The sequence below is a fragment of the Anopheles stephensi genome, chromosome X, assembly GCF_013141755.1.
Source record: "Anopheles stephensi strain Indian chromosome X, UCI_ANSTEP_V1.0, whole genome shotgun sequence".
In the NCBI taxonomy this organism is placed as follows: domain Eukaryota; kingdom Metazoa; phylum Arthropoda; class Insecta; order Diptera; family Culicidae; genus Anopheles; species Anopheles stephensi.
Genome location: NC_050201.1, coordinates 13,083,859 through 13,110,520, shown reverse-complemented (window position 1 = coordinate 13,110,520; position 26,662 = coordinate 13,083,859). Strand labels below are relative to the sequence as shown.

At 45.0% G+C, this 26,662-nt stretch overlaps 2 protein-coding genes across 4 annotated transcripts in view; both read left to right on the top strand.

The window, feature by feature from the left end:
• Positions 1-26,662, top strand: part of LOC118508431 (AF4/FMR2 family member lilli-like) — a 76,086-nt gene that overhangs the window by 38,611 nt on the left and 10,813 nt on the right. The gene's annotated exons all lie outside the window — the stretch shown is intronic.
• On the top strand, positions 499-26,662 carry LOC118508425 (mucin-5AC-like). The gene is made up of 5 exons (XM_036048201.1): positions 499-615; positions 12,459-15,855; positions 16,069-16,188; positions 16,357-18,668; positions 25,379-26,662. Exons 1-5 carry the CDS (start codon positions 595-597, stop codon positions 25,406-25,408), a joined length of 5,880 nt encoding a protein of 1,959 aa, XP_035904094.1. The 5' UTR covers positions 499-594; the 3' UTR covers positions 25,409-26,662.

Here is a 26,662-nt window from a genome sequence, read left to right as displayed (position 1 = left end):
GTTGTTTGGGAGGAAACTTTGCTCACACGCTCGCTCGCACGCAGATTCTCTCAATTGGTTGCTCGATTTGGGGTGTGATCATACCGACCGACCGAGAACATCCTATCTGTTGGCTAGGTTTTCTTCGCTCCCCAATTTCAGGTTTGTTAGTTTGAACCGGTCCTCCCCCTCCAACTCTATCTATTCACCCGCCGTTGTCGTCGCCGTTAGCCGTTGTGTTATAAACATCTCAAGGACCTTTTTGCGCGGTTGGTTTTTTTTTGCTTCTTCGCTTCGGTGCACGAGTGGCGGTTGCGCAAAACACCCTCGCCCCTCCCCCCCCCCCTCACATCTCGATCGCACACAGACACATAGGTTGGATCTGAGGAAGCAGCAGATTGGCAGGTTTTTCCTGCTCGCTATCGCTATGCAAACCGGTGGCCCGAAAATTTTGCCGCGCCAGAAGGAAAACACCAGCAACGCGCTCAACACAACAAGTGGCGATTTGTGAACCGATCGGTTGAATCGTTTTATCTGTCTGTGTGTGTGTGTGTGTGTGTGTGTATGTGGGCACTTGTCGTCTGTTTGTGAATGTGAGAGTGTATCGGTGCATATATGTTTACGTGCATAGGTCGTGTAAGTTATCAATTGTGATTGCGATCGGTTCAACTGTGTGGTTCGAATATTGGGCTTCGGCTGCAGTGAGAAGCATCAGGGACATATTGGGGCATCACGAGAAGTTTAGAGTTGCGTTGATCATATCCCAGAGTTCTCCTGTGTGTGTGAGTCGCGTGTAGTGTCTTCTCAAAGTTGGTTCCAGATTCGAACAACATCCAGACAATCTTGGACGGGGATGTTCCTGATCAATATCCCGGCGGGTTCTTCACAATCAAACGCCCACGATACTAGCAGCTAGGTTCAACCTCAAACCATGATAGTGGCAAGCGTTAAGCGAAATCAGCATCTATTGCTCAAGGTTTTTTTCCCTTCATTCTCAAACCCCCTTGCTCAGTGCGCCCTCGATTGATCGCTCGCTCTCTCTCTCTCTCGTTTCCTCAAGAAGTCAGATAACAAGCGCCATTCACTCTCAACGCATCTCAGATTTTCTTCTCTCGCGAGCGAGGCGCGGCGCTGTATTACGCCAAGCCGTTGGCATCATCATCATCCGAGCCGATTTGTTTTGGAATGTGTTTAGATCAACAATAATCTTCCCCTTTTGTAACTTTTGAGCGTTAGGCCGCTTAACCTTACAGTAGGTAGCTGCTAAGTCTTTGTTTCTGTTTCTACTTCTTCCTCGGCCAAACGATCGCTCATTTTTGACTTGCTAGATTTTTGACTTTATCGCATAATTAGGATAGTCAGTCCTCACTATACGGGAACGGCTCAGATGAGATTTGAGCTTCGGTCCTGCAATCAAAACAAAAAGCCGTGCGATATCTCATTAAAATTCTGGCGCCTAATTCAATTAAGTTCGCTTTCGTCGCCGGTTGGCTCTGCTCTTGACCACTTCATTGGGAACTGCAAGCTCGGCCCAAAGCGGCTTGATATCATTATTGACGGGGTTATTTTTTTCATTTTAATTAACCGTAGCTGGATAGTATGACATGTCCCGCCACTCTAGGTCCTTCGGACGTTCGCATGGTATGCTTTAAAATGGCAAAGGTTAGCATTCCTGAAGTCTGCAGCGGTTAGCACAGCGGACAGCAATGATGTTCCAGCTCGAGATGCAGGTTTTTTTCCCCCCCAACAATAAGTGTAAAAAGCGTACGCGTCCAGTTTTTATTGCACTAGCACAACGCCCCGGTTGATTTTATTACATCCGCGCACTGCGTCACAGGCAGCGAACGCTTATGCAAAGCGAGTGGACGACCAAGCATCATAAATGAGTTGGAAGTGTGTTGCGCCGTGCACCATCGGTAACTTGCATGGGTAAGCTTGCTGATAAGATTTCCTTTTTTTCGTTTGGCAAGATCGGTACCGCACGCTTGCAGCTTTCGAGATGAGATGAGCAGAGCATCAACGTCCTTCACACTATTGACTATTGAGACTATTGAGTGTTTCGAGGGTAAATAGTTAATCAAGTTAATCGAAGAAGCTGGAGGTTTTATTTTGACCCCTGAGAAATGTTTGGATGGACAGTGTGAGTTAGTTTTGGTGGCGGTGGTCCACCCTTGATCATATCTCATCAGCAAACGTGTCTTCCGTAGGATGTTGCTTCCTGTTTTTTTTTTCGAGTACACTCTCCTATTCCCATCCTGTTGGAGAGATTTCCGCCAAAAACGACGATCCAAAGGACTGTGGATCATGTTTTAATAGTCTATGGGTGTGTTGATGGAGCACCCCCATGTCATTGGAGAGGTTTTTTTTATGCCCTACCGGGGAGACATCCGTAAAAAAAACGAAGGGTTCCAAAATTTTGTTAGCCTGGGTACTGGGTGTTGACGGAGCAGGCCTATGTTATTGGAGATGACCCAATGCCCCTGTCAGAGACACATCCGCCTGAAATGACGGTTTGAATATTTAGACCATATTGTGATCGGCTTGATGCTGGGTGGTGATGAAGCAACACTCGCGTTATGCGAGGACTTTCTTCCGGTGGTGAAGACATTCGAGTATCGCTATCTCTAGTGAAGTTGATGCGAACTTTATGTTTACCAAAGTCGCTTATTCCTGATAGCTGCCAGAAACAATGAAAGGGCACACCTAACTTAATAAAAACATTGAACAGTTTCAATTATTTCTATCAATTAGCAGCCGGAAGGTATGTGCCACGCAGTGAGCTGTGATAACTCGCACCGATTTTCGCTTAGACATCTCAGCTAGCGACGCTGGCCTTGTGTCGCTGAGATGAAAGTATCAGGCAAACGATCCTCTACCGTTCGGTTTAATTTTCTTACGCTTGGCTCATTTAATTGGCATTCAGGCTCCCACCGAGCCAACAACCAAAGTGGTGGATGGTGGTGCTATTCGGTGGGGGAGCCAGGTGGAGGAACAAGGAACCTCGTGCAGCGTTGCCTTTGCAGTTTTTAACATTTTTTGCGGACCAACGCTCTCTCTCACCCGGCACCAACGGTGCTGGTCCGCAAACCATTATCATCACCAACAACACCGTACAGCGAGCATCACAAACCCCCCAACCCCCAATCCTCAATATCTCCTTTCCCTGTCCGGACAAGAGTTTGCGCTCTGTGGTTTGCAGCGCAAAGTCCATCCCGGGCTGGAAATTTTTACGACTTGTGTCGAGATGCACAAAACCCCTCCGCGGTTCTCCATCACTAACCGCGCGCGTGCCCGCGCAGGAGACGGACGGTTTGGTCGTCTTCAAGGCTTCTTCCAGCCCGACCCCAATAGCTGATCCTGGTGCCAGCATCGGATACTTTTATGACCGTCTCCCTCTCTGTTCCCCGTTCTTCCAGTATCTGCTCCTTCTATCCCAGAACTCTTCCCCCCCCCCCCCCCCTCACGCGGCAGTCCCGTGGATGATGCTGAAACTTCAGCACAACAGCCCTCCTTCGGTAGACATGTGTGTGCGCAGGCAGTCTCGATGCTGAGTGATTCTTCCCTCTCTCTCTCTCTCTCTCTATCCCTTATGTGCCCTGTTCGCATCGGTTCGGTTCATACCATGGTTGCACCTTGGCACCGGGTTTTTATGACCGAAACCAAGATTCTTGGTGCATCGTTTTGTTGGCATTGAAAATCTTTCAAACCCTCTCGCAGACACACACGCACACATTGGTTGAACACTTATCATATTTGGTTGGTAAAATTTTCTATTGCTAAATTATTAATTTGCGTGTATTGCTAGCTAAAAATTTATCGAGTTTCATCTGCTTACCCAGTTTTTGTTCGATGAATCTCCACAAAATCGTTCGCCAATGAACCGGTCGCGGGACCGGTGGTGTTCATCTTGCTCGAATTTTATGATGCCCTCCCCGGGCCTTGTTTCCCCTGCATCTTACCCCTACAACCATGTTGTTTCTTGTCCTACAAACCGGCGTGCGACACGGGTTGCCTGCGCTTGTGGATGACTCGATCGCCGGCACGAAGTAATGTTCGTTATGGAAAATTGCAAGCGTGAGCGAGATAGACGATGGAAGACGGTGCAAGGGCAACAGTCATTCAGTGATACATATATTTAGTAGCCAAAGTAGGCAAATATCAATCACAAAAATGTGATTTGAGTTTAGTTTTCTGTTTTTGGAAATTGTAAATAAACAAAAAATTAATCATAACTTCCATAATTCGATGTAATGGAAAGGATGAAAGAAGGACAGATTTTTTTTTCTTTCAAAAATCTGATAAAGGAAAAAAATAGCAGCAATTTTAATTATCTTCTGCTCACCATCACCCTACCGGTCTCGCCAACTCCTATCGAAGGATAAAAAATTTGAATGTAAAATTTTCTCAAAAAATATATAATTTTTTATAATTTTAGATGAATGTTTTTTTTGCTTTAGTTGTTGGAAATAATGAACAAGAGCCTTAAAAATGATGTCCTTGGTTAGTGGAGTGGCGTTTAGTGGATAGGATCAATGCTTCATAAAATTGGCTAAAAAGCTTTTAATCAATTTTAGCAACAATTTTAACTGTCTGCCGCTCATAGGAAATTATATTCTTTGTGTCCCATTCTCGCTAGGGGGGAAATCAAAGTATTTTTATAAAATTTCCTTAAAAAAAATAATTTTCCTTATCACAAATGGCAATTTTTCCATGCCTTAATCCCGTTGCATCGATCGCCATTAGTAGAGCACACCCTCAACCATTCATTCACCGCCGACGTGCATACAAACAAAGGAAAGGGGTGTTTGGAGATTTTATGATCGTAGCCGAGGAAGCTCGGGTGATGTTTTGTTGGAGCGACAGGCAGCGCATCGGTAGGACAAATGTACACGAGCGAGAGGCAGGATAGGAAAAGCTGGCGAGTTCTATATCTGCTTGGTTGTGGTAGTGTGTCGTCGTGCACGAGACGGTCGTCGTGTGAGCATGGGGGCCCATCCCCGGAGCTCCCCGAGCTATGTTCGGTTGGGCTGTAAACCACCCCGAGGGGTGAGAGGGTGGATGAGCGAGTGTGTGTGGTAGTGTGCATTCGGCACCCGAGCTTCGCCTACCATCGGTGGGCTTGATCGTGTCAGGATCGTTCGACTGCGGATCACTTCTTGTCTGAGCTTGGTCCGAACAAGTCGCCTTCAGCTTTTTCGTCTCCTTGTGGAAAAATTATTTTTCTTCTTTTTTCTTGTGAAATCTGTTTTCTTGTTGTTCTCTCGTGAAGTTCTAATCGTTGTGTGCGGGAAGTGTTTAGCTAGGGCGTTGTTTTGTGGTGGAAGAAATAAGGCGCCTTGGCCGAACGAGTCGTTTTCCTTTGTGTTCTGAATCAAACAAACATTTGCGGTTTTGATTTCGGAAGTTATTATTCCAACCGTGTGCGAATAGTTATTGTTTTGTGTCGCGTATTTCGAAAATACTTTTGCGAACACTCTGTGCCTTATACCTTATACGGAAAGATACTTGGTCGAACTATAGATTTCCCGATCTGCGTAACAAGTATTTTTCCTCCGTACTACGAATACGAATCTCAACGCTAAGTAATAACGCGTGTGTGTGTGTGTGCGTGTGCCGGTGAAGAGTAGCATGCAAACGCAGCCAGCCGAGCTCTGCAAATCAGCATATACAAAAACCGTAATTATGTTCCTACCATCCACCTTTTCGCCCTCATTGCCGCCATAGCCCACCATTACTCATCCTTATCGAGTTACAAATTTTCTTCGCAATACGTACCTAATCACACCCACATACATCCAAAAAATTGTTATTGAGTGACAAAAATCGACTCCGCAATCAACCTCAAGCGATTGGACACAGCAGCGTCCAGTAATTAAACTTCGCGTCAAATCAATGCAACCGTTCAACCTTTCAATGTGTATCGGAGGTGCGTCGGACGCCGGTGTTTCATCACACGTTTCGGTGCACTTTTTTACGCTTCTAAAGCGACGAACCCGGTGTAAAGTTTTTTGTTTTACTTTAAATTTTAGGTTGTTTAGGTAGAGATTTAGGTAGCTTTTTAGGTTGAAGTCTCTCTGTATTTTGCACATGCAGAGACACATTTTGCTGTTTGTTGCGCGACACACAATTCACCGATGGCGACGCGCTGTGCAGACGTGCTGTAACGCTATCAAAATGGTCGCGGCATAGAAGGGTTGTTCCGGTTTATGGGACCGACGTGGCGATGTACCTTACTAGATTTTATTTTTCTTTATTTTAACCTTAACCATTTTTTAATACCTCTTACTGAAAAAAGGTTCGACAGTGATTTTTGGAGAGGCTACGACGGTCAATTTGCTAACGGCAAAAAAGCATCAGTTTTTTATATTTGATTGATAGCTTCGTACATTTTTTATGTTTGACTGATAGCTTCGTGCAGAAGAAAAAAGGTTTATAAAAATAAGTGTTTGGTGACTTATAGAAATTTATTTTTTCCTTCACTTTTTCTTAACACTTTCCTTGCTTGCCGAAGGAAGTGGTGCAGTGATTGTGGCCAGTTTTATAGCTTGATAATTATTTTGCGTGACTTGAGTGTTGTTGGTTCGATTATCAAGAGCAGATTTTATTGCTCAAATAATTTATTAATGCCACTGATGTTCGGTTTTCGTTTTCGGAGTATCAGCAGTTGTTTTTTTTTTTCAACAAACTGGTTCCTGCTGGCTTGTAAGATGCCCGTAGATGCTCACTTGCTTGCCGAGTAGACAAAATCGCCAAAAAACGGTATTAATTTTCTTATCGATTTTCGCAAAACGGAATAGCGTTGCATTTTTTTTTTTTTGTTTCAAAACGGAGCACGCGAAGAAGATGGCTGCTGGTCTTACACACTTGTGAGATGAGTCATAGAAGCTGAAGTGTAGCGGCGGACACACTTGCGGTGGTGTGTACGTTTTGCGAAAGTGCAGTGTGGGTCGATTCTAATCAATGCAACATATGCTTCGTCTTCTTCGTTGGCACCATAGCCTCGAGAGGCCTCAAGGTCTGCCATTGCAAGCTTCCTTGGCTTAGTTTGAACCGTCGCAGACTAGGCAGCGCTACGTTCAACGCAACGTATTGTAGGAATATTATCAAAACAATTCTACAGGGAAGATTTAATGTTCCACAAGAATAGCTCGGTCGGTAGAAAATCTGTAGATTTATATTAAATCTATTTTGTTCAGTAAATTTATACTACCTTTAGTAAAGTATTTTAAAGATAGGTGAACGCTTACGGGCGTGTTCGGATATTTGCATTACAATCCATAAAAACTGTCATACACCGGTCGGGGGACACTGACGGGTAGCGACGGTTTATTGCAACGGGACGACGTTCGATAGCACCATTATAGTTTTATTGACGATTATCCCAACATATTTATGCCGCTCATGACGAATCACAAATTGGAACTTAAAACTCAACATCGGACATATGTGGCCGACAGCCACTCGGATGATGAGTTTTTATACAAGCAAAAAAAGCAGATAACGATGGTGTCATAACGCACCATTTGTGTCCAAGGGCGGACATGAGTTGAGTTTTTTTTAAATGAGTTTTATAAATTTATTTAATGAATACATTGGTATAGCTAGTGCATTAATATATTAATGCATACTATTTCCAAAATATTTTTTTAAATTATTTTTTTCATAGTATTCATGGCTTTGTTTTAGTTTTAGTTTATTGAACTCATAATCTTCCTAGGATGATTACACAACTTTCGGAACGATTTTTTAAATTATTTCAATCGATTTGTAAAAAAACCATTCCAATTTTACATATATTTTTACAAAATGTTATACTTTTGGTTCCCATACATTTAAAGAAACTCGTAAGCTTTACAATATCTAAGATTGCTTTGCGATGTTTTTGTTTATTTTTTGCTGCGGGGTTTGCTGCACTGTTGGCAGCACATACGTGTGTAAGAAATAAGATACCATCAGTATTATGTGATTTTATGTTTTGGCTGGTCCTAGCTGACCTTAGGTGTAGAATAAATTTAAAAATCAACCGTAAAGGCACCGTTTCTATGTTGAATTTGAATTTGAATTTGTTATTGAAAATATTATAACAGGATAACAAAATGTATTTTTAAAAAAATAGTTCTTTTTGCCATGATAAATGTCCGTTCAATGTTGTGCCATCTAGGTGGCACATTTTTGCATGATGATGTTTAGCAAATTACTGTGCGGTTTAATCGCACAGTACCGATTACATTACGCAGCAAGCTACAAACATTTTCACCTGAGTTGAAAAGAAAATTAGAGCGCCCACGGTGTGCAGATAGCACAGTGTGCATCTTCTGTGCGAATAAGTGGTAAAATAGAATTTTGATTGATGAAGTAATTTTTACATAAAGCTTAGACATTTTTTTTATTAAACGCTTGTGTTGGTGTATAGTTCCAGTGAAGAATATACTAACGTCAACGCTATTAACAGAATTGTAATTAAAAGCCAATTTTAATTAGTTTTTTTTAAATAATTCTCTCATTCTCTGAGTTTGTAAGATATTTGAACCGATAGCAGCACTTTTTTGTTAAGATTTTGAGAATTTAAAATCAAAGATTAATTAAAAAAACAATAATACTTCAAAGCATTACAAAGCTTATAAGTGAAACTAATGTCACATAAAAATGGTAGAAACTACTATTTCGACATTTCGGCATTTTTTTATTTTCATTTTGCATAAGTTTGCTTATTTATAATCTAAAGAAATATTTTGAAATTTTTTAGATACTCAGTTATCAAATATTACAGCTTGAAAGGCTGATTTGAAAAATACCACGATTTTAATTGTTTTAAAAACAAAACAAAAAATTGATAAGGACTGAAACTCTGCCAGATATTCCAAACCTGATGACCTGAGTTTTGATTGACGCTCCAGAAGTAAATGGACTAATAAAAGCACGATTTTACAAATGATTTGGATGATTTGATATGGAGAAGAAGATTGAATTTTTATATTTTTTAATTTATTAACTTGCTTACGGCAAAATTGTATGAGCAACTGTGAACGACTAGTAAATGTGTGTCTTTCGCGTTTACCAAAGCCCCAGCATAAACTAATCGATCTTTCTACAATTATTACTGCATTAACTTCCTGGCAGTAATTTTTCAATTATTTGTTCTGCTTGCTTCGCACATCTGTATCAGATTTCATTTTAAATTTTTAAATAAAACTATTTAAAAACAAAAACAGTCATTGTTGACGGTGATTTGCAGAAGAGAAAAATAATCTCAGATGTCTGAGGAAAGAGAAGTGAGTGATATCAATGTTTGCTTCCGAGCTGAACTTTGCCTATCCCCGTTGGATTAGGTGAAGTTTTCATCAAACATGAATACAGTTACTGTTTTGAGTTAAATTTTGTTTTGTTTTCGGATAGCTCTTGCAATATTTCATTGAATAAATGCTTGGTATACATGACCACGAACAAAACCACTATGAAGATTGCAATAAAAATAATGGTAATAGCCTTCGAGTGAGAAAGTTTGGAATTTATATTTATTAGTAATATTTAGAAGAAATCTCGGTTATTACTTCATAACAAGTATAAAAATATGTAAAGATAATTTTTCCCTCGGCTACTTGTTTTCCGATGACCACTATGGCACTGGGCTAATCTGGACCACTGTGGCACATTTGACATTGACGGGAAACTCCCATTAACGCAGTTGCGACTATTTGAACTTCTAACGTGAAGGTATTACGCAGTACTTGTTAAATTTCTTTTAGCAGGTAAAGTAACTTAGCAGTGTTCACCTTACCCGATTCACCAACAGTTCTTCCAGGAACGAATTACTGAGTATGGTTTACATAATTTGACGCGTTACGTCACCAGAACTATAGCTCCCTTTTTTTTAAGTTAATAATTAACTTCCGTTTGCGAAGCGTGACGCACAACAGATCACCTTCACATCCGTTTTATTGCGATAGCCCACCATTCCTCTCCTCCGTTGACTATCGTTGCCTCATAATGGAATCAGAGTTGCAATGATACCGTCATTTTTGCATGATTCAGATCTAAGTTATACTGATGACTGAAAGAAGAAACTATCCCAAGTTGAACATCGGGACCATAACCAAACATATAGACTTGATCGAAGCTAGCGATTCTACAGACGCTTGTTCTACTGTCCGTCAGTCGATTGAGAGGGCGAATGAGATCCGAGAGACCCTGTTTAAATTCTATCCGAATGTACAACAACGAGCAAGTGTAGACGACGGCGCTCTTCCTAGCGCCCTGTTCAAATTGTTCACGCCGACGAATAAACCATGTGCTTCCATCGGTTTTTGTAGGTTGATTGCTGCGAGTCACACCCTAACAATCACATCACTTCCAGTTCAAGTCATCCCAACTCCAACCCCTGTTCCGTCTCCTCTCTCACTAACGATGGCAATGGGTGAAAAAAAAAGATGGCCGAGGATCCTAATGTATTGTTTTACTTCTACTCCTCTTTTCTATATTTCTTCACACTTCTCATGTATGCTTCTTGGGAAAAACATTTCACCCTACCGTATTGATATCGCTGATCCACCATGTTTGCCCCCCACAAACAGTACAGCAACAGTACCGTCGTCACAGTGCAGCCGAAAGTAGCGCACCATGAAGCGGAAGCAAACTCCAACGGGGGAGGGCATACTGCCAACGGTCAAGCGCCTCAAATCAATGGTACAGTCAGCAATGGCACGCAACATTCTTCCAGGGTCCCGTCCGATGCCATAGCGCCGTCCGACGCCCGGCGCAACAAACGCTCCAAGTCACCGCCCCGCTCCTGCTCCGCCGGAAAGGGCTCGGAGGTGACGAACGGCGGTGCGTCGCTAAACGGTGGTGCTGGGGATGGAGGTGGTGGTGGAGGAGGAGGAGCGGGTGGCACCATCACCACCGCCACCACCACCCCTAACACCATCCGGGGCAGTGGACCGAACGGGGAGCTCACGCTGAAGGATGTGCCGGTGTCGGGCATCTCGTTCCAGGAGATCTTTAAACCGGACCACGAAGGTCCGCCGACCACGCAGGTCATCATCTACAAGCCCAAATCGGGGAAGGGTCAACCGACGGCGAAAGTGATCGTCACCAAGGTTTGCCCGGTCACCAATATCTAAGGATGCTGTGACTAGTTGTCGATGGAGTGATTTTGTTTGGTTGAACTGTCCACTGCATCAACAGGAATGATATGTTTTAACGTTTGAACGTTTGCTAGGGGAGAGTCCTTGTTTTTGCTACGTTTTTCCACGTCCATTTTCGTTACTACCCTTTGTATGTTGTTTGCGCCCTCCAACGTCAATTTTACTCAATTTTGAACGGGTTTTCTTAGGTTTTCTTGTTGTTGTCCTTCTAACCGGTTTTCGAGGATTCCTGTGTTGTCCATGTTTTTTTTCTGTTTCGTGCTAAGTTTGCTAATGTCCCAACGGTTATGTTGAGTATGACACACTTCAAAAGGCAACAAAAGTTTGGTGTCGTGGCAGCCTTTTGTCAGTACAGTATGCAATGTTCAATGTTAAGTTACACTAGTGGCAACCAAAAATATCATCCGCACTTAGAGTTCGTCCAACGAAAGTCATCCAACACATGCGAGAGACCGTGCTGCGTCTTCGTGCTCAGACCTCCGTCCAATATTAAACCCCCCCCCCCCCCCTAGTGCTTCAGAGTGAAAGCGCTCAGGATTTCGGGAAACTTGATTGATTCAAGTTCGGATCAAAAGCCCCTAGTGGTTGAAGCTTGCCAAACGGTCGAAGGCGATACCATGATGAGGAAGAAATTCATTGTCCTTGGCCTTGAGCGTCTGCCAGTATAGCAATCATACTCGCTAACCGATAACCTATTCACGGTTAGCTCTTTGTTGTTCTCTCAGTTTTCTTGATGGGGAATGATTTTTTTGGTTTTGTTTGACAGTTTCGGTGCTCTTGACAACTTTCGCTCTAGGTGATGATCTCTCCGTCTCCTCAGTCAGTGCCAGCTGCAAAGGAAGAATGACTTTCCTCGCCGTGTACTTTTAAATGGAGGGGGTGGAATAGTTGTGAGCTGCTGCACTCGCTCGTTATATCTTCACGCTCGACTGCCTTGCCCAGCGTACACGATAGGACTTGGTTGGCAATACGCCATACGGGGGCGAGTTTTAACGTTCGCAAAAACTTTGTTCGGTTCGATTTTGGTTGTTAGCAGCACGCTAGATTTAGATCGGGTTTGCATTGCTACAGATGTGTGATACGGGTGGGAAGAAGTAATTGAATGTGTGACGTCTTCGCAATATTCGTCTTACTGCACTGCAATAGTCATAATGAATCGTTTCGGGATTTTCGACCCCACACTCAGATCTATATTCAACTTGATATTTGATGTTCGTACTGTCAAACCTCTCGCGTTGTGATACGGAAACGGTATCCGTCAGATTTTGATCTCTTGTTCAAACATATCATTCCTGCTGTCCCCTTTTATTTAACCTTGCTCGGAATCGTTTCCCATAGCCGAATAGAGATAATCAGCAGCATACGAACGATCCGGAATTGGACATATATGGACCGAACCTAAGATCTTCGGAAGAACGTAGTATGTCAGCTATACCGAGTACTTCTACCAATGAATATAAACCCGATGTTGCCGCGTTGAATCCGATGCACCCGATAGAGGGTAGAGCGTCGGAAACGATACATCAACCCAATTTGTCCGATCCACAATGGACGGCCCAGCAGCTAGGCTGGCAGCAGTATGGGATGCAACAGCTCCCTGCACAGCCGGCTGTACCGTCACAAACTCAGGTGGAGCTGCTGGAACAACAGGACGGTCGCGTATATGATCCACTTGCAACAGTAGCTCCGCGTCAACCGCAACAATATCCAGAGCCGTTGCAGCAACTGAATCAGCCGCTAACGGCTGGGTCGTCACAACATCAGGCGGGTCAGCAGGACGAGCGTGTATATGCTCCCTATACAACAGCACTTCCACATCAAGAGCCTGACTATCAGGAACCGTCTCAGCAACATCAGCAGCCGCAACCATCTGATAGCCGTCAAGATGCGCAGGCACAATATATGTTGGACCAGTTGCCACAACAAGACGAGCGGGTACATGCTCCGCTGACAACAGCAACTGAGTCGTCACAACAGGATCGGATTACAGAGTATCCGATTGTAACGGGAACGTCGTATCAGTTTGAGTATCCACGTGAATGGCACGAACAGTACTACAGACGTCAAGATCCGGTGCCAACCGTTCAGGTACAACATCAGGTAGTTCGGCTACCACAACCAGACCAGTGTGGAAACTCTACCATTTCAACCGCTTCTCTTCCTCATCAACAGCAGCTCCAACAACGCTACGAGAAACGGCCAGAACGGCCGCCATCCGTGCATGCACGTTTTCAGGTGGTGCGAGTGCCACAGCAGGACGAAGATGGATACTCTCCCATTTCAACAGATTCGCTCCCGCCTCAACAGGAAGAGTATCCACAACAGTTGCAGCAACAAGCTAGTCCCGCAGAACGGCAATCAACTACGCAGCAGCACGATAGACGGTCGGGACGGAGTTCTTCGGTACGGGAACAATATATGCTGGTTCGGATGCCAGAGGAGAACGAGCGTTCCCATGAACCGCATGCAACAGTAATGCAGTCGTCAGAACAGGACATGCGATATCCAATGGAATCAGTACTGCCGGGTCAACAGCAAGCGTTGCAGCAACATCATCAGACGCATAAGCGAGATAGTCAGCCGGAGCAAGCGCCACAGCAAGCGAAACGGCAGCCACCACCACCACCACGGAACGAAAATGTTCGGCTTACCGCAGCAGTTCCGCCGTTACGGGTAGACTATCAACAGTACACTGGACGTCCGTCTGCAGCGCAGCAGCAGATGGAACGGCCGGACCAACAACAGCAGCGCTCTGGTCAGATACAATATCCTGTGGAACATTCAACCCCTGGACAACGGCAGTCCGCCCCGCGGCTACGTCAGATTGAGTGGATGCGCGAACAGCCAATGGGGCGACCGTACCTATATACCCCACATCCCAATGTGCTCGGGCAGTTGGGAAATATTTATGGGAGCACAACATCGCTTGGCGGTACTAACTGTGGGTCATCCAATTCGTCATCAACAAGATCGTCAATAAACGTTGAGAACCGGAGTCCGGAGATATCAGACGATGAAGAGGAACAGGAGTATGAAGAAACCGATCTACACCCTACACAAGAAGTGCAGCAGGTTTTACCACAACAGCCTCCTCCGCATTTTCACCTACAGCAACTACAGCAACCCGTCCAACACCAAGAACAACAAACGCAACAGCAGGTGCCTGTGCAGCAGTTGTATGTTCCGCAATTTCAGCTTGTGCAACAACACCAGCCTCAATTGTTTCAACAAAACTTGCAGCTGCCTCAGCTGCCTCAGCTGCCTCAGCTACCTCAGCTGTCTCAGCTGCCTCAGGTACCTCAGCTGCCTCAGCTACCTCAGCTACCTCAGCTGCCTCAGCTTCCTCAGCAACAACCGCAACAATGTCAGCCAGCCTTGCCGCAAACACAGTGGGAAATAATAAATCCTCCCGATAATAGTGCATACAATGGTCTGACACCCGTCAGGCCGTCCTTTTCAAGCTCTGCCATCCCGGACTGGAGGTTTATAAATTTCTACGACTTGCCTCCACTTCCTTCTGCACCGTTGCAGCAGCAGCAACAGCAGCCTCCACAATCCGGTAGCCTGCCCCTAATTCCACCCGCAACAGTGGAGAATATCTTCTCAGCAACAGAGCCGGAGCGTGTACAACCAGCGTATAGTGGTGTGGCAGCTACCAACTTCTTCAACTGGGACTACCGTACCGCTAGTTTGTCGCTGTCCATGTCCAGCCCATCGTTGGGACAAGGAACATCGGATGCGTACGGAGGACAACTGCCGCAAACGAGCACGACCGTGCTGCCGATTCCACAGTCCGTGACCTGGAACCAACAGCAAAACTACCAGCACAGTTCACACTTGAGCCAGTTCTGGCACCAAGTAACGACGAATCGTATGATGGACACGAAGAATCGCTCTTGGGATTATTCACGCATAATGGCACCATCATCATCCGGTGGCTACCCTACGACGATGCCAAATGAACCTCCCGCACATATCGCACCAAGCTACTCGCCCAGCGGAACATTTTCCCAACGGGTCACGTCACCATACCCACATGCTTCCACACAAACATTATCGACGAGCATCGGCAGACTTTCGCCATCGCATTCCAACCCGGAGGTTGGTGAGGTGCAACCGGATCCCGCCGACATACCGACTGTCGAACCAAGCGATACCCCATTGCCTGTCGAAACGCGTGCTGTCACACCGAATTTTGAAATGCTTCCAAACGACGCTACTCCCAGATGGAGCGGGATTGCTACGCACGAGAATGAAACACCCGTGGCCAGGGGAAACCGTCCGATACCAGGACCATATACACCATTTATCAGTACTCGCCGAATTCCAACGCCCAATATCCCATTGCCTGGCGAAGATGAGCCCAGTACATTGTCCACTAGCCCTCTCAATATGTGCATCACTCGCGTTATCATCACCAATACAACCACCGCCACCACCACCACGACAACGTTCTCTACCAGCGGCATCACCACGATATCCTCCACCAGTGCCATCACCAACACGACCTCCACCATGACGGACTGGGCACAATCGCGAGACCAGCGCAGCACACCTCAGCATCAGGTCGCACTCAATGCGATGGGTAGTCTTACGCGACATGAAGTGTTATCACCTATTCTGCCGTATCCTTCAAACGCATCCTGGACACCTACACGGATTGCCGCACTGGATAGGGAGATTGATGCTTTTATAGTGTCGATGCCACAATCAGAACAGTCAGATGCAGCCAGAGGTAAGACTACACTACTTTCTTTTCGATTCTACGGCTAGGTCGTGCTCCTTCGCAAGACTCTATCCCCGCCCTTTCCTATCGTTCTCCAAACTTTCGTTCTTCCTTCGCGCTTTCGCGTGCACACTAATTTTTACACCCTTGTGACTCGTTCTTCCCGTACTGTAAGTATCGGTGAATAATGCAACCGTTGCAAAACATTCGTCCAACACACAGACTGCGCTATAGCTGGAACTCGGTCACTGCAAAACATAATGCGCCAGTGGCAGACAGAATTGACTGAACAAGATCCACACCGATCGATGCCATCGACGTCACTGGAGCCATCAGAACACGGTAAGAAGACTTCGCACCTACAGCACTAACACCCAAGCATTGCACGCTCGTAACCACATCGCGTGTAGGACCTTACGTACCAATACTAGATGAGAGTTTATCAATTATTTAACTCTCCAAATCAATTTTTCTCCAACCTGCCTTGGCTCCCCCCGACCTGCAAAGCAGAGCGTTGGCGTAGAGCACGAGCGCCTCAGCGATCGAACCGGCGATCATCATCACCGGAATACTTATCCTCGGATTCGGTTACTGACAGAGAGGTTGAGACGGACGCTAGCAGCGACAAATCTAATAACGAGAGGTCTACTGATGAGGAGGTAGTGATGGAAACGGAAGCGGTGGAGCGTCGGGCAGCTAAAAAGCAACGACGGCGGCACCGGAAGCAGCTCCAGCGAAAGCAACAAACCAAAACATCCGGCAGTCTTCAAACGTCAACAACTCGCAAACCATTACCAAGTCATGCGCGACGTTCTTCTGTGGCAAAAACACGTACCCTGCAGCTAACTCCGTCGGCAACACATATTGTGTCCACCAGGGTACTATCGAGATCCGCGCAAAATCCAACGAATCAACCATCCACCAGTACACAGAAACGATTCTCTAGAAACAAATACCCGCACGATTCCGCGTGTAACTGCGGAATGGCAAGCAACGCGAATGAACGGGAGGCATCGCAGCGAGCGACGAAGGATCGTTCGGTACTATCGAAGCAGCAACCTCATGCGTCCAGAGTGCCGGATGCAATTCCTGGGCCCAGTGGGCTGAACACACGTGCTGCGCAGCCTACTGCGTCCCTTGAAACAAGTGACGAAGATAGCGATGTAATCGCGGTGGAAGTTATGCGCGAGGTTATTTACATCGACTCAGATGATGATGAGCATGACGACTGCAAGAAGAAGGATCGCGAAGAAACGTTGCGTCCTCGTCCACCAACACAGCCATCGACGGAGCACCAGCCATCGGGCATAAAGCGTGGCCATCAACGTGTAGCAAAGAAACAAAAGAAACGATCATCCGGCAGGAACCGAACGAATCCTGTTCCACCAAACACACCGCGATCTGGTAGTAGTGAGGTAAGCCCAGGACCATCACAGGCACCAAACACATCAGCATCAGCCAGTCGCAATGTGGGCCCCAAACTGTCGCAGTTACCTTCGACACAGCCGTCAGGTACAGGCGATGCGGGCCATGGACTGCTGTTGCAGACATTACCGGCAAGAACAGCGAGCACAAGTCAGGTGGGCTCCGGTCCAGCGAACAGACAATTCATCACTACTCGGATGTTCTCCAGACCATCGCAGGCACCAACTATCATTACATCATCAAGCACCAGGTCCGTGGGCTCCGAACCATCGCAGATACCAGCTGCAAGACCAGCAAGCACTATGCCGGTAGTCTCCGAACCATCCCGAATACCTCCGAAATGTGTAGTGCCGCAGAAACCAAAGCCAAGACCAACGAGCGCGAGTCAGGCACGCCCCGAATCATCCTACATACCTACGAGACAATCTTCCTTCACTACTCGGGTGGTTTCTGGAATACCCAAAACATCAAATACAAACACAACAAACACAAGTCAGGTGGAACGGAAACCATCGCCGATACCTAGTTCGTCAGGCGCTGGACCATCGCAGACACCAAAGGCAAGACTGACAAATTTGTACCTGGTGAGCCCCAAACCAGCGCAGACATCTACGTACAACCAAACCGCCAACAATAGTGCGCTAGGCCCGGTACCTTCTTTGCAAACCTCCATCACCATTCCGGTGAGTGCTGGACCATCGCAGACATCAACGGCAGCGCAGCCATCATCAAGCAATAGTCAGGCGAGCCTCGACGCATCGAAGACACCGGCTAAGCAAAACACCATCGTTATTAAGGTGGCTTCAGCCCAAACATCAAATGTGTTGATGAAACCAGTGCCACCACCGCGGGCGACTACTGTGCAGATGCCTCGCATACTACAGGTACCAATGTTACAATCCGTAAGCTTCACTCAGTTGATGCGTGGCATACCGCAGACACCGACGACGCAACGCTCCAGCACCAGTCTGGTACGCCCGGACCCACCACCGAATTCGTCCAGCCACACGCTCTCCATCACTACCCAGGAGAGTTCACGTGTAATACAGCTAGTGCAATCGGCAAGCTTACCTCAACTGGCACGCGCCCCATCACAGACACCGAGCAATCAACCCGCCTTCACTATTAAGGTGCTTCCCTTGCCAACACAGAATCCGGCAAATCAATCCTCCAGCTCTAGTCTGGTGAGCCTAACGCAGAACCGGACAACGTCACACTCCAGCATTAGGCAGATGGGCTCCGGATCATCGCAGCCCTCGCCTTCACGCATTAATGAGGTACCGTCCACCGTTGCTACAGAAGATATCAGCAGTTCCGATAGCTTCGAAGCCAGCCCAAACGTTGACAAACCCCGGTCAACGGAGGAACAGGAGCAGTGTTCGCCGAACGACATGGAGGTAGCCATTCCCTATAGCATTGTGAAAAACCAACGCAAACAATAATGGCCTAGCTTTGGCGCTGACACTACGGATGCTATCTCTTGCTCGATACTCGCACACAAGCGGCATAGGAAAATGCACTCATGCACGAGCACTCTTGGCTTAAGATTTTGTTCCGTTGCTTATCATATCAACGCTCTAACCGATGAGCGCAGTATTGTGTATCTGCAAATGGCGTGCCCACATCTATACCTTTTGGATAACACACAACCCTAGGGATTAGTCTTTTTTGTTTTGTATATATGTGTGTGTGTGTATGATTAGATTAACGTGTGATTGTGTGCTAGCACCGTTAAATGTTTGTTGTGAATTGATTGACTGGTTTTTGAGTGTGCAGTGCATGCCAGTTACTGTTGACTTTAATCTCATCCCCTACCATTATCATTCTAAGCTTTCGTTAAAATTGAAGTTAAAGGTCTTATCCCCAAACATGGGTTTAACTTTTGCATAATCATTCTCTCATAAACTTGTGTGATGCTTATTCCGTATTCTACACTACAATCGACGTACTCGATAATAGCGTCAAGAAAATATTTGTACAGAACTTGTGTTAGATCATAATCAAATCTTATGCTATAGGTTTAGTATATCTTTTATAAACACCGTTCGTCACTTACATGAAGTGCCGTAACTGCACACAGTTGCAATCGAATCCTACCGGAATCGGTATCCTATTCGATTGCCAAACAACTACAATTATATTGGAGATTAGGCTTCATGAGTATATTTAGTTATTTCCGCTGAATGCGAAGTGGAAACAGGTACGGTCAATGTTCCTGATAGAATAGGATGGGTTTACTGGAGGTGAAATTAGATAACAGTGAAGACACACCAGGATTGCTGTGTACTTCGTGTGTCTATATCACTCATAACCTAAGACCTAAGCCTAAGACCATAACCTAAGGTGCCAAAACGAAGTAATCGTATCGAAGAAGGCGAAGACAAAGATCATAAAGAAGACAACTGTGGCAACACAAACCATTAATGTGACCTTGAGCAAAGTGCGTCCGGATACCACGTCCTTCTATACACACGGCGCGCAATGTGAAATGTCAACGTGACGTTAGGCGGCCCCCACCTGCGCCACAGATCGTTGCGCAGGGAAAACCTTGAACTGCTTTTTCCTCGATCCGATCCGTTTGTGACAGTTGGTGCAGACGTCTTGTGTGGGGACGTTGTAGGGATGGATGGATTGGGTTTGGGATGGTCAGCGTGTAGGATAGTTTTTTTTTCCCCTCCACTCCCTTAGAGTTGCGCCATAAAAACATACTAGTGGTAGGACGATTTCGTGAATGTATCATAATTAGGAAGAACGAGTGGGAGAGAGAGAGAGAGAGAGAGAGTGAGAGATTTTCGTTTTTCCTCAGACAGGTTTGATCTCAACAGATCAGCCGATTTTCTCAACAAGCAACTGAGGACCTGATGGGAGGGTGGTGAGATGCGTGCGTGCGGATAGCTCGCTCGCGTGTGTACATATTGAGGAAAACAGGGGAACGCGATCGTGTCGTGGTCCGGCTGTGTGATGGAGACGGGGAAAAATTTATAAATAGGTGTCTTTTCTCGTTAAGGCGCACACAGTTCAATCGTGCTTAATACTGTGAGCGATAGCATTAAGGGTGAAAGAGATTAGGAATTAAGTTGAGACGAGAGGAAGCGAGATAGAACTACAGAGAGAGAGAGAGAGTGAGAGAGTGTTTAAAGAAAGAGAGATAGATGGGATGACACAGCTAGGACACACACAGGGTTACTTGTGGGAAAATCTTCAGCTTCTGGTCCTTTGCTGGTGGTCCTTCGGTGCCTACCTAGTGTGTTAGAAAGGGATAGAGGCGTCTTGTCTTGACAAGAATATACATATATTGAGAGCGAAACGAGTGAGAGACTTGACGAGTTGCTTCTTGCTGAGACTCGTTGGGGAGTCATCGCACTGAATGTTATTCTGTGGCTTCTGCGCGGCGTTCGGCGAGATGTTATTTCGGTGCCATGGTCTATCTGGCACCGTGTGCGTGCGTGTGTTTGTGTCCGTGTCCGAAGACCTTTCGAGGGTGCTCTCCGGGGATATAGATACCGCCGTACGCGTCTGACCACAAAACCGACGCATCTGGTTTGCTACCGATAGGCCGGATCGACATTAATAATATCGCTCCTCCTTACGTCCTCCCGGTGGCATATGTGTGCGTGTCTGGTGGAGCTAGATGCTAGATTTCGGGCTCCTCTCTTCTGCACGAAGTCGCTGCTTACGTCCGCTAGCCAGCTCTCCCAGCATCCGAGACACCTCCCGCGATCACCTGTGTTAGCGAAGGAGCAGAAGAAGAAGCATAGGAAGAACAAAAAACCTTACCAACGCGGCACACGCAAGCGGCAGTAGAGACCCAAAGAGCACACTAACGCCACGTAGTCTTCCTTACCGCGCCAGCGTAAGCGGGCACGCCGTGTTTGTTTCGGAGGAGCCTTCGGCAAAATATTTGTTTTTGTTGTTGTTGTGGTAGTTGTTGGTGTTACGAATTCGCGGCTTTGAACCCTCACCGAGGGCTTCTTCAGCTCTGATCGTGGATTTGTATATGTGCGTGTGTGTGTGTGTGTGCGTATCAATATACCTCACACAGCTGATAAGGTTACGGATCTTTTCCAGTAGTGCGCTCGGTGTCCTTACGAATTCTAGTTGAAGTTTTTTTGTTAAGAGTGGATCTGATTAGCTTAATTATACTATTACATCGTTGTATTGAAGATGTGACGTAGTACGCGTGTGTGTGTGTGTGTCTTATCATGAAAGTCTAGTGTGAAAAGCAAGCCAGATGTGTGATCTTCGCGAAAAGGTCATTAGCTAACAGGCTTACCATGCGTGTGTGAAAGAGTGTCCTTGGGATGTTGGAAACTCTTCCGCCATCTTTTGCTCGACGAGAACTAGCAATCAGGACTTAAAATCTCTCAACGTTCACCCTGACCCGATCTGCGCCCTGCCTATCAACCACGCAACACCTTCAACCTTCAACATGTCATCGCATCCTCATTATAGGTCAAACGCGGAAGAGGATATACTTTATTGGGGACACACAGAACTTCTTCGGACAGTGTGTTGCGATGCATCCAACTATCAGCAATGAGATCTGAGTGGATTGAAGGATAATGCGTTCAAGGACTTTAGGTTATAGTTGGTGACAGCTTATGAGGAACTAATTCTAATTTTTGTAGGAGAGTTAGGATCCACACAATCCGGGATCGGGAGGAAAACAGGTGAATGAGCAAATAGAATTACCGATTTCTATCTTATTCACCCTTCTATTTTTCGTACCATGACGTCGTCACGTATGACACATTGCGAGCCACTTTTTTCCAATTTTTAATTTAAAAAGATACCACACACCCAGTAAAAGAGCAAGGTAGAAAGGGCAAAACAGCATTCCTCTTCGTGTGTGTGTGTGTGACGATGAACGTCATCAGTCCCGGCAGCGGGACTGATCGGGATGATGCGAATTTTCGGTGCGCAACTCGCGCGTGTCTCTCGGTGTTTGTCTTTTAGTTTTTTGGGGCCCGAAGACACCGACGAAGAAAAAATCGTTCGAGAACCTTTCTCAACTTTGTGACTGTGAGGTGTTTGGTGGATGATGGTGTTCCGCGGAAGGGTCGTCCGGTTGCGGGTTCACACACCATTTCGTTGTCGCACGTTCGGACGCCTCACTCACCTTGCGCACATCATCTCTCCCACGCGCGCACACACACACACACACCGGGGACACCTTCCCCCGAACGCGCGTTTTGCGATTTTCTTCGCTGGGATTAAAAATAAAAGTGTATCTTGATAGCCACAACTGTGCGCTCTATCTCTCGCTCTTACTGACTCTTTTAGCACATAATATGTATGTGACATAATGCGTCTACCGTATATATTGGGCCACCCTCAAATGCGACCTCGTTAGATTTTTTGATGAGGGAAAACGCACAAACACAAATTGTGAATTGTGATTGTGAACGAAGCTGTCGCAGCATCAACTGGCCCGTGTTCCGCGTCACCTAATGGCGCGACCAGAATCAATCTAATGAATTAAGTTTAAAAAAAAAAAACATTTTTGCGCGCATGTATTTTTATATCGCGCGTGATTAAATCCAACTCGAACTGTGTAAATCCAAACTGTTCTCTGCCACACACATTACCCCATACGCATCACCGTATCTTTTGCTCGGAATTTGTTTGTGGGAAAAAAGAGAAACCAGGCGCCTCCATCTACCTTACCGCTGGTCTTGTGCGAGACGGTTTACATGTGTGTGTGTTAGACATTAGACAGTTTGTGTTAGGTTAGACAGTCCGGTTAGGAAATGGGTGTTAACGGTTTAAAGGCTATTGCCACATTGCCTTGGAGTAAAGTAATAGGAGCAGGAAGAAAGCCGCCCCGGTGTCACTCTTTTCCCAGGCATGGATGCACACGTTTGCGTAAATAGGAGAACCAGAGCAAGGCAAAAACAGACGATCCAAACTCACATATAAACATCTTCTTTTTTTTTGCCAATATGATGATGCGCACATTGCGAAAAAAAAAACAGCAGCCCCACTTGGTGACATGTTTTTTTTCCCCTGGTCCCACGGACGATGTAGCCGAAGAAGAGGGCAGCTCGTTAAAGCGTGGTTTGTTCTAGAAGGAACGATCCGGCCGGTTGTTTTCCCAACCTTTTTGAGAAAGGAGGAAACGTGTGACGGCCGTAAGCGAGCGCACCTGCAAACATATGGTTCGGTGGACAGCTGGAACACAGCTCTACGGACAGTGGCGGGGAGCGTCATTAGATACATTAGGAACACCTGTGAATGAAGTATCGAGTATTACTTTGCCTTTCGGTATATGCAGATCAGAGTTAAGGTTGCTAGGGCAAGTGGTTCCATTTTTAAATTTTTCGCTTAAATAGTCTTCTAAGGTTTTAAAGTTAGTGCATGGGGAATAGTGAGATGATTTATCTCCATCCTAAGCTTGCTAAAACTGTTCGGTCGTCGATCGAGTAAGTAAGTTCAAGTTGAAGTATTCCAAGGTGTCCAAGCACTTATACAAAACAACAGAAAGCAAAACTGAAAACATCTTTGCCACCCACAAGAAGTATATGAACGGCACGATGTTGACGTATCGACATAGTAGTTTTAAGTTACAATTATAAGGCATGTACATAACGAAAACACAATCTATACCGGAAGCAGTATTACACAACGCTAGCGCTTATAGAGTTAAATTTAATGATTTAAGGTTCTCTAAACGCTGTCAACTGACGGACGTTTCATAGGTTTAAAATCAAAATTCCAAGCGCTAGCAATTTTTCTAAAACAAAAAGTCCATTTAAAACACTTTGTAATTCAAATTACACAAAAGTGTTGGCTTTTTTAGGGTATAATCAAGTATTTTGTTTTTTTAAATGGAACATTATCCTAGTGCTAGTTCTTTTTGGGGTCTTTCGCTACCCTTCTTTCTCTTTCTCTCTCTATCTCTCTCTCTCTCTCTCTCTCTCTCTCTCTCTCTATCTGCCTTTCCCTCTTTCTGTCTCTCTCTCTCTGTCTATCTGCCTTTCCCTCTTTATGTCTCTCTCTCTCTGTCTATCTGCCTTTCCCTCTTTATGTCTCTCTCTGTCAATTCTACAGAAAAAAAAAACCTTTTACGACTAAAGATCTGCACATTTCCGATTCCATTCTATGCATCTCCTATCATAATAATAATATATCATACTATCATAATATATTCTATACCCTTTAAAAAATATATATTTTTTAGAAATTTAGTTTTTTAAGTATAAAAACAATATTTCAAAAATAGATAAGTTTTATACACGAAAAAGCATTCGCACAAAGCAAAAACAACTAGGCAGTTTTGACATTTTAGGCAAATAGCTAAAAAATATTCAGAAAAAAAAGAAAAAAATAGGAAAAAAGGAAAAAAGAGAAAAAAAGGAAAAAAAGAGAAAAAAAAAGAAAAAAAAGCATTCTTTTTAGAGTATGTAAGGATCAAAATTCCACTTATGTTCTTCCGTTTTTGGTTCGTTTCGTTCATAAGCATTTATTGTTTCGTTCTACATTGGTATAAGTATTTGCTGCTTTCTAAACAGAAATACTTTTGACCAATGCCCTTATCTATTTGCGTCCCATCATAATTTAGAATCAAAATTTCCTTTTTTTTATCTCGTGTAAACGTTTGCTAAAAAAACAAGAAATAGAAACCTAATTTAAATCTAATCTTAAGAAGAAACACACATAAAAGGCATTAAAATATAGTTTGTAAATTAATATTGTTTTTCATTGTTCATTATTCATCACACCTGTCGTTATCACCATCATATGCTCCAGTTGACGTTATTGCAATTTTCTTTTCGGCTTTTTTTTCGCTGTTCAGTTCTCTTATTTGTGCCGTTGATTTGTATCTTCTTCGTTGCCCCCCTCCCCCCCTTCCTTCCTCCCTTTTTTTCTTTTCTCCTTGCATCCATCCCCTTTGCTTCCGAGAGCGAATGAACGTGTTTCGATGGAGTCGCCTGGTGCTTTGTGTGCTTCCGAGTAATTTCGTTCCGCGTCGACAATGGTTGTCCGTGTTTTTTTTCTCATCTGTTTTCTCCTCGTTTTTCTCTCTCTCTCTCTTTCTCTCTCTCTTCCTCTCTTTCTGCTTATTTTCCCTCCCTTTTATCGGAGGTCACCCAAATCCGTGTCATAGTGTCTTGCGACGTGTTTTTGCATACTTTAAAGCCGGTTAACAAGAGTGTGCTTGTGTTTTTGTCTCCTTTTTCTATCTCTTTAAAAACAAAAATTAAAGAAAAAAAGAGAGAGGGATAATAAATAGATAAAAAAAACAACATTTTATCATGTTATGGCTCGCAAATCTTAAAAAAAAATCCATCCACAGTTCGTACAGGTATTTCAAAATAAGGGATAGTTTTGTTTTATTATGATATTTGACACCTGCCACCATTATCACACCAGCATCACACGGGAATCGAGCATGATTCGCCCATTGTACCGTTCTATTGTGTTTCGATAAGTAGCAAATCACCAAACGGGAATTGTGCGAGTCGTGTGTCAAACGGTGCTGCAATCGCTAGTAAATGGCCATTTTGAATTGCCTAACACACACACACACACAGAAACATGCAACTTGCATATTATAAAAAGCAACATCAAAAAATAAAAATGAATGGTTTTGTCTCTAGTAGATAAAGTGACAGTTGCTGTTCGTTGTGGGTGTAAATATGTCAAATGATAGTTTGTTAGCAAACAAATCAGTTTTGTTGATCATTCCGATGCAAGTAGAAGCAGCTAGGGATAGGGAGAGTGGTGAGGAGTAACCAAACACACACACTACTGTCAGTTCGAGTGCCCGATCCAGTGTTCAGTTTGACAGTCGGTCGGTGTCGACGTTACTGTATCCTGCTGCCGGTTTTGGACGGCACGGGTCGGATTTATTATCTGCGAACTTACGATTAACGAGCTACCACCACCAACAACAATACGCCATTGGCAGCGATTGTGGTGTGTGTGCTCGGATCTTGGATGCAGTTACGTCCAGCTGCTGCACAGCAAGATCGTGTTGGGTGCGTCAGTCGCAACCGCTCGAACAGCTGTGACACAGAAGAAGAACAAAAACACACACACAAACCGGTGTGTGGCATAGAAGAGAAATGGCGGGATAACAGACAGTGCTGATATGGGGAAGCGCGGCTCTGCGCAAGTGTTTTTAACTTACGAGATAGCTCCACTGCGAGTGTGTGTGGATGTGTGAGAAAGGGAGCTAGCGAGCGAGAAGGAAGTGTTCTGTTTTGTTTTGGATGTCTAGCTATTGTAGGTTCTCCCCATAGGCTCGACCTCGTTGCTGATAGTAATGGAGCATATTATCAATAGCTTTTTCACCAGGAAGACTCACTTCCTAGTCATTGTGCGAGGGTGTACGAGGGTACTACTTTTATCGAGATAGAAAACGAAACATACACACACACACACACAC

Excerpts from the sequence above, each read along its gene's own strand:
- LOC118508425 (XM_036048201.1), top strand. The coding sequence starts at position 595 with ATGTTTACGTGCATAGGTCGT. Across the intron at positions 616-12,458 it reads TGTTTACGTGCATAGGTCGT|CCGAATAGAGATAATCAGCA; the intron begins GTAAGTTATCAA and ends CGTTTCCCATAG. Across the intron at positions 15,856-16,068 it reads ACAGTCAGATGCAGCCAGAG|ACTGCGCTATAGCTGGAACT; the intron begins GTAAGACTACAC and ends TCCAACACACAG.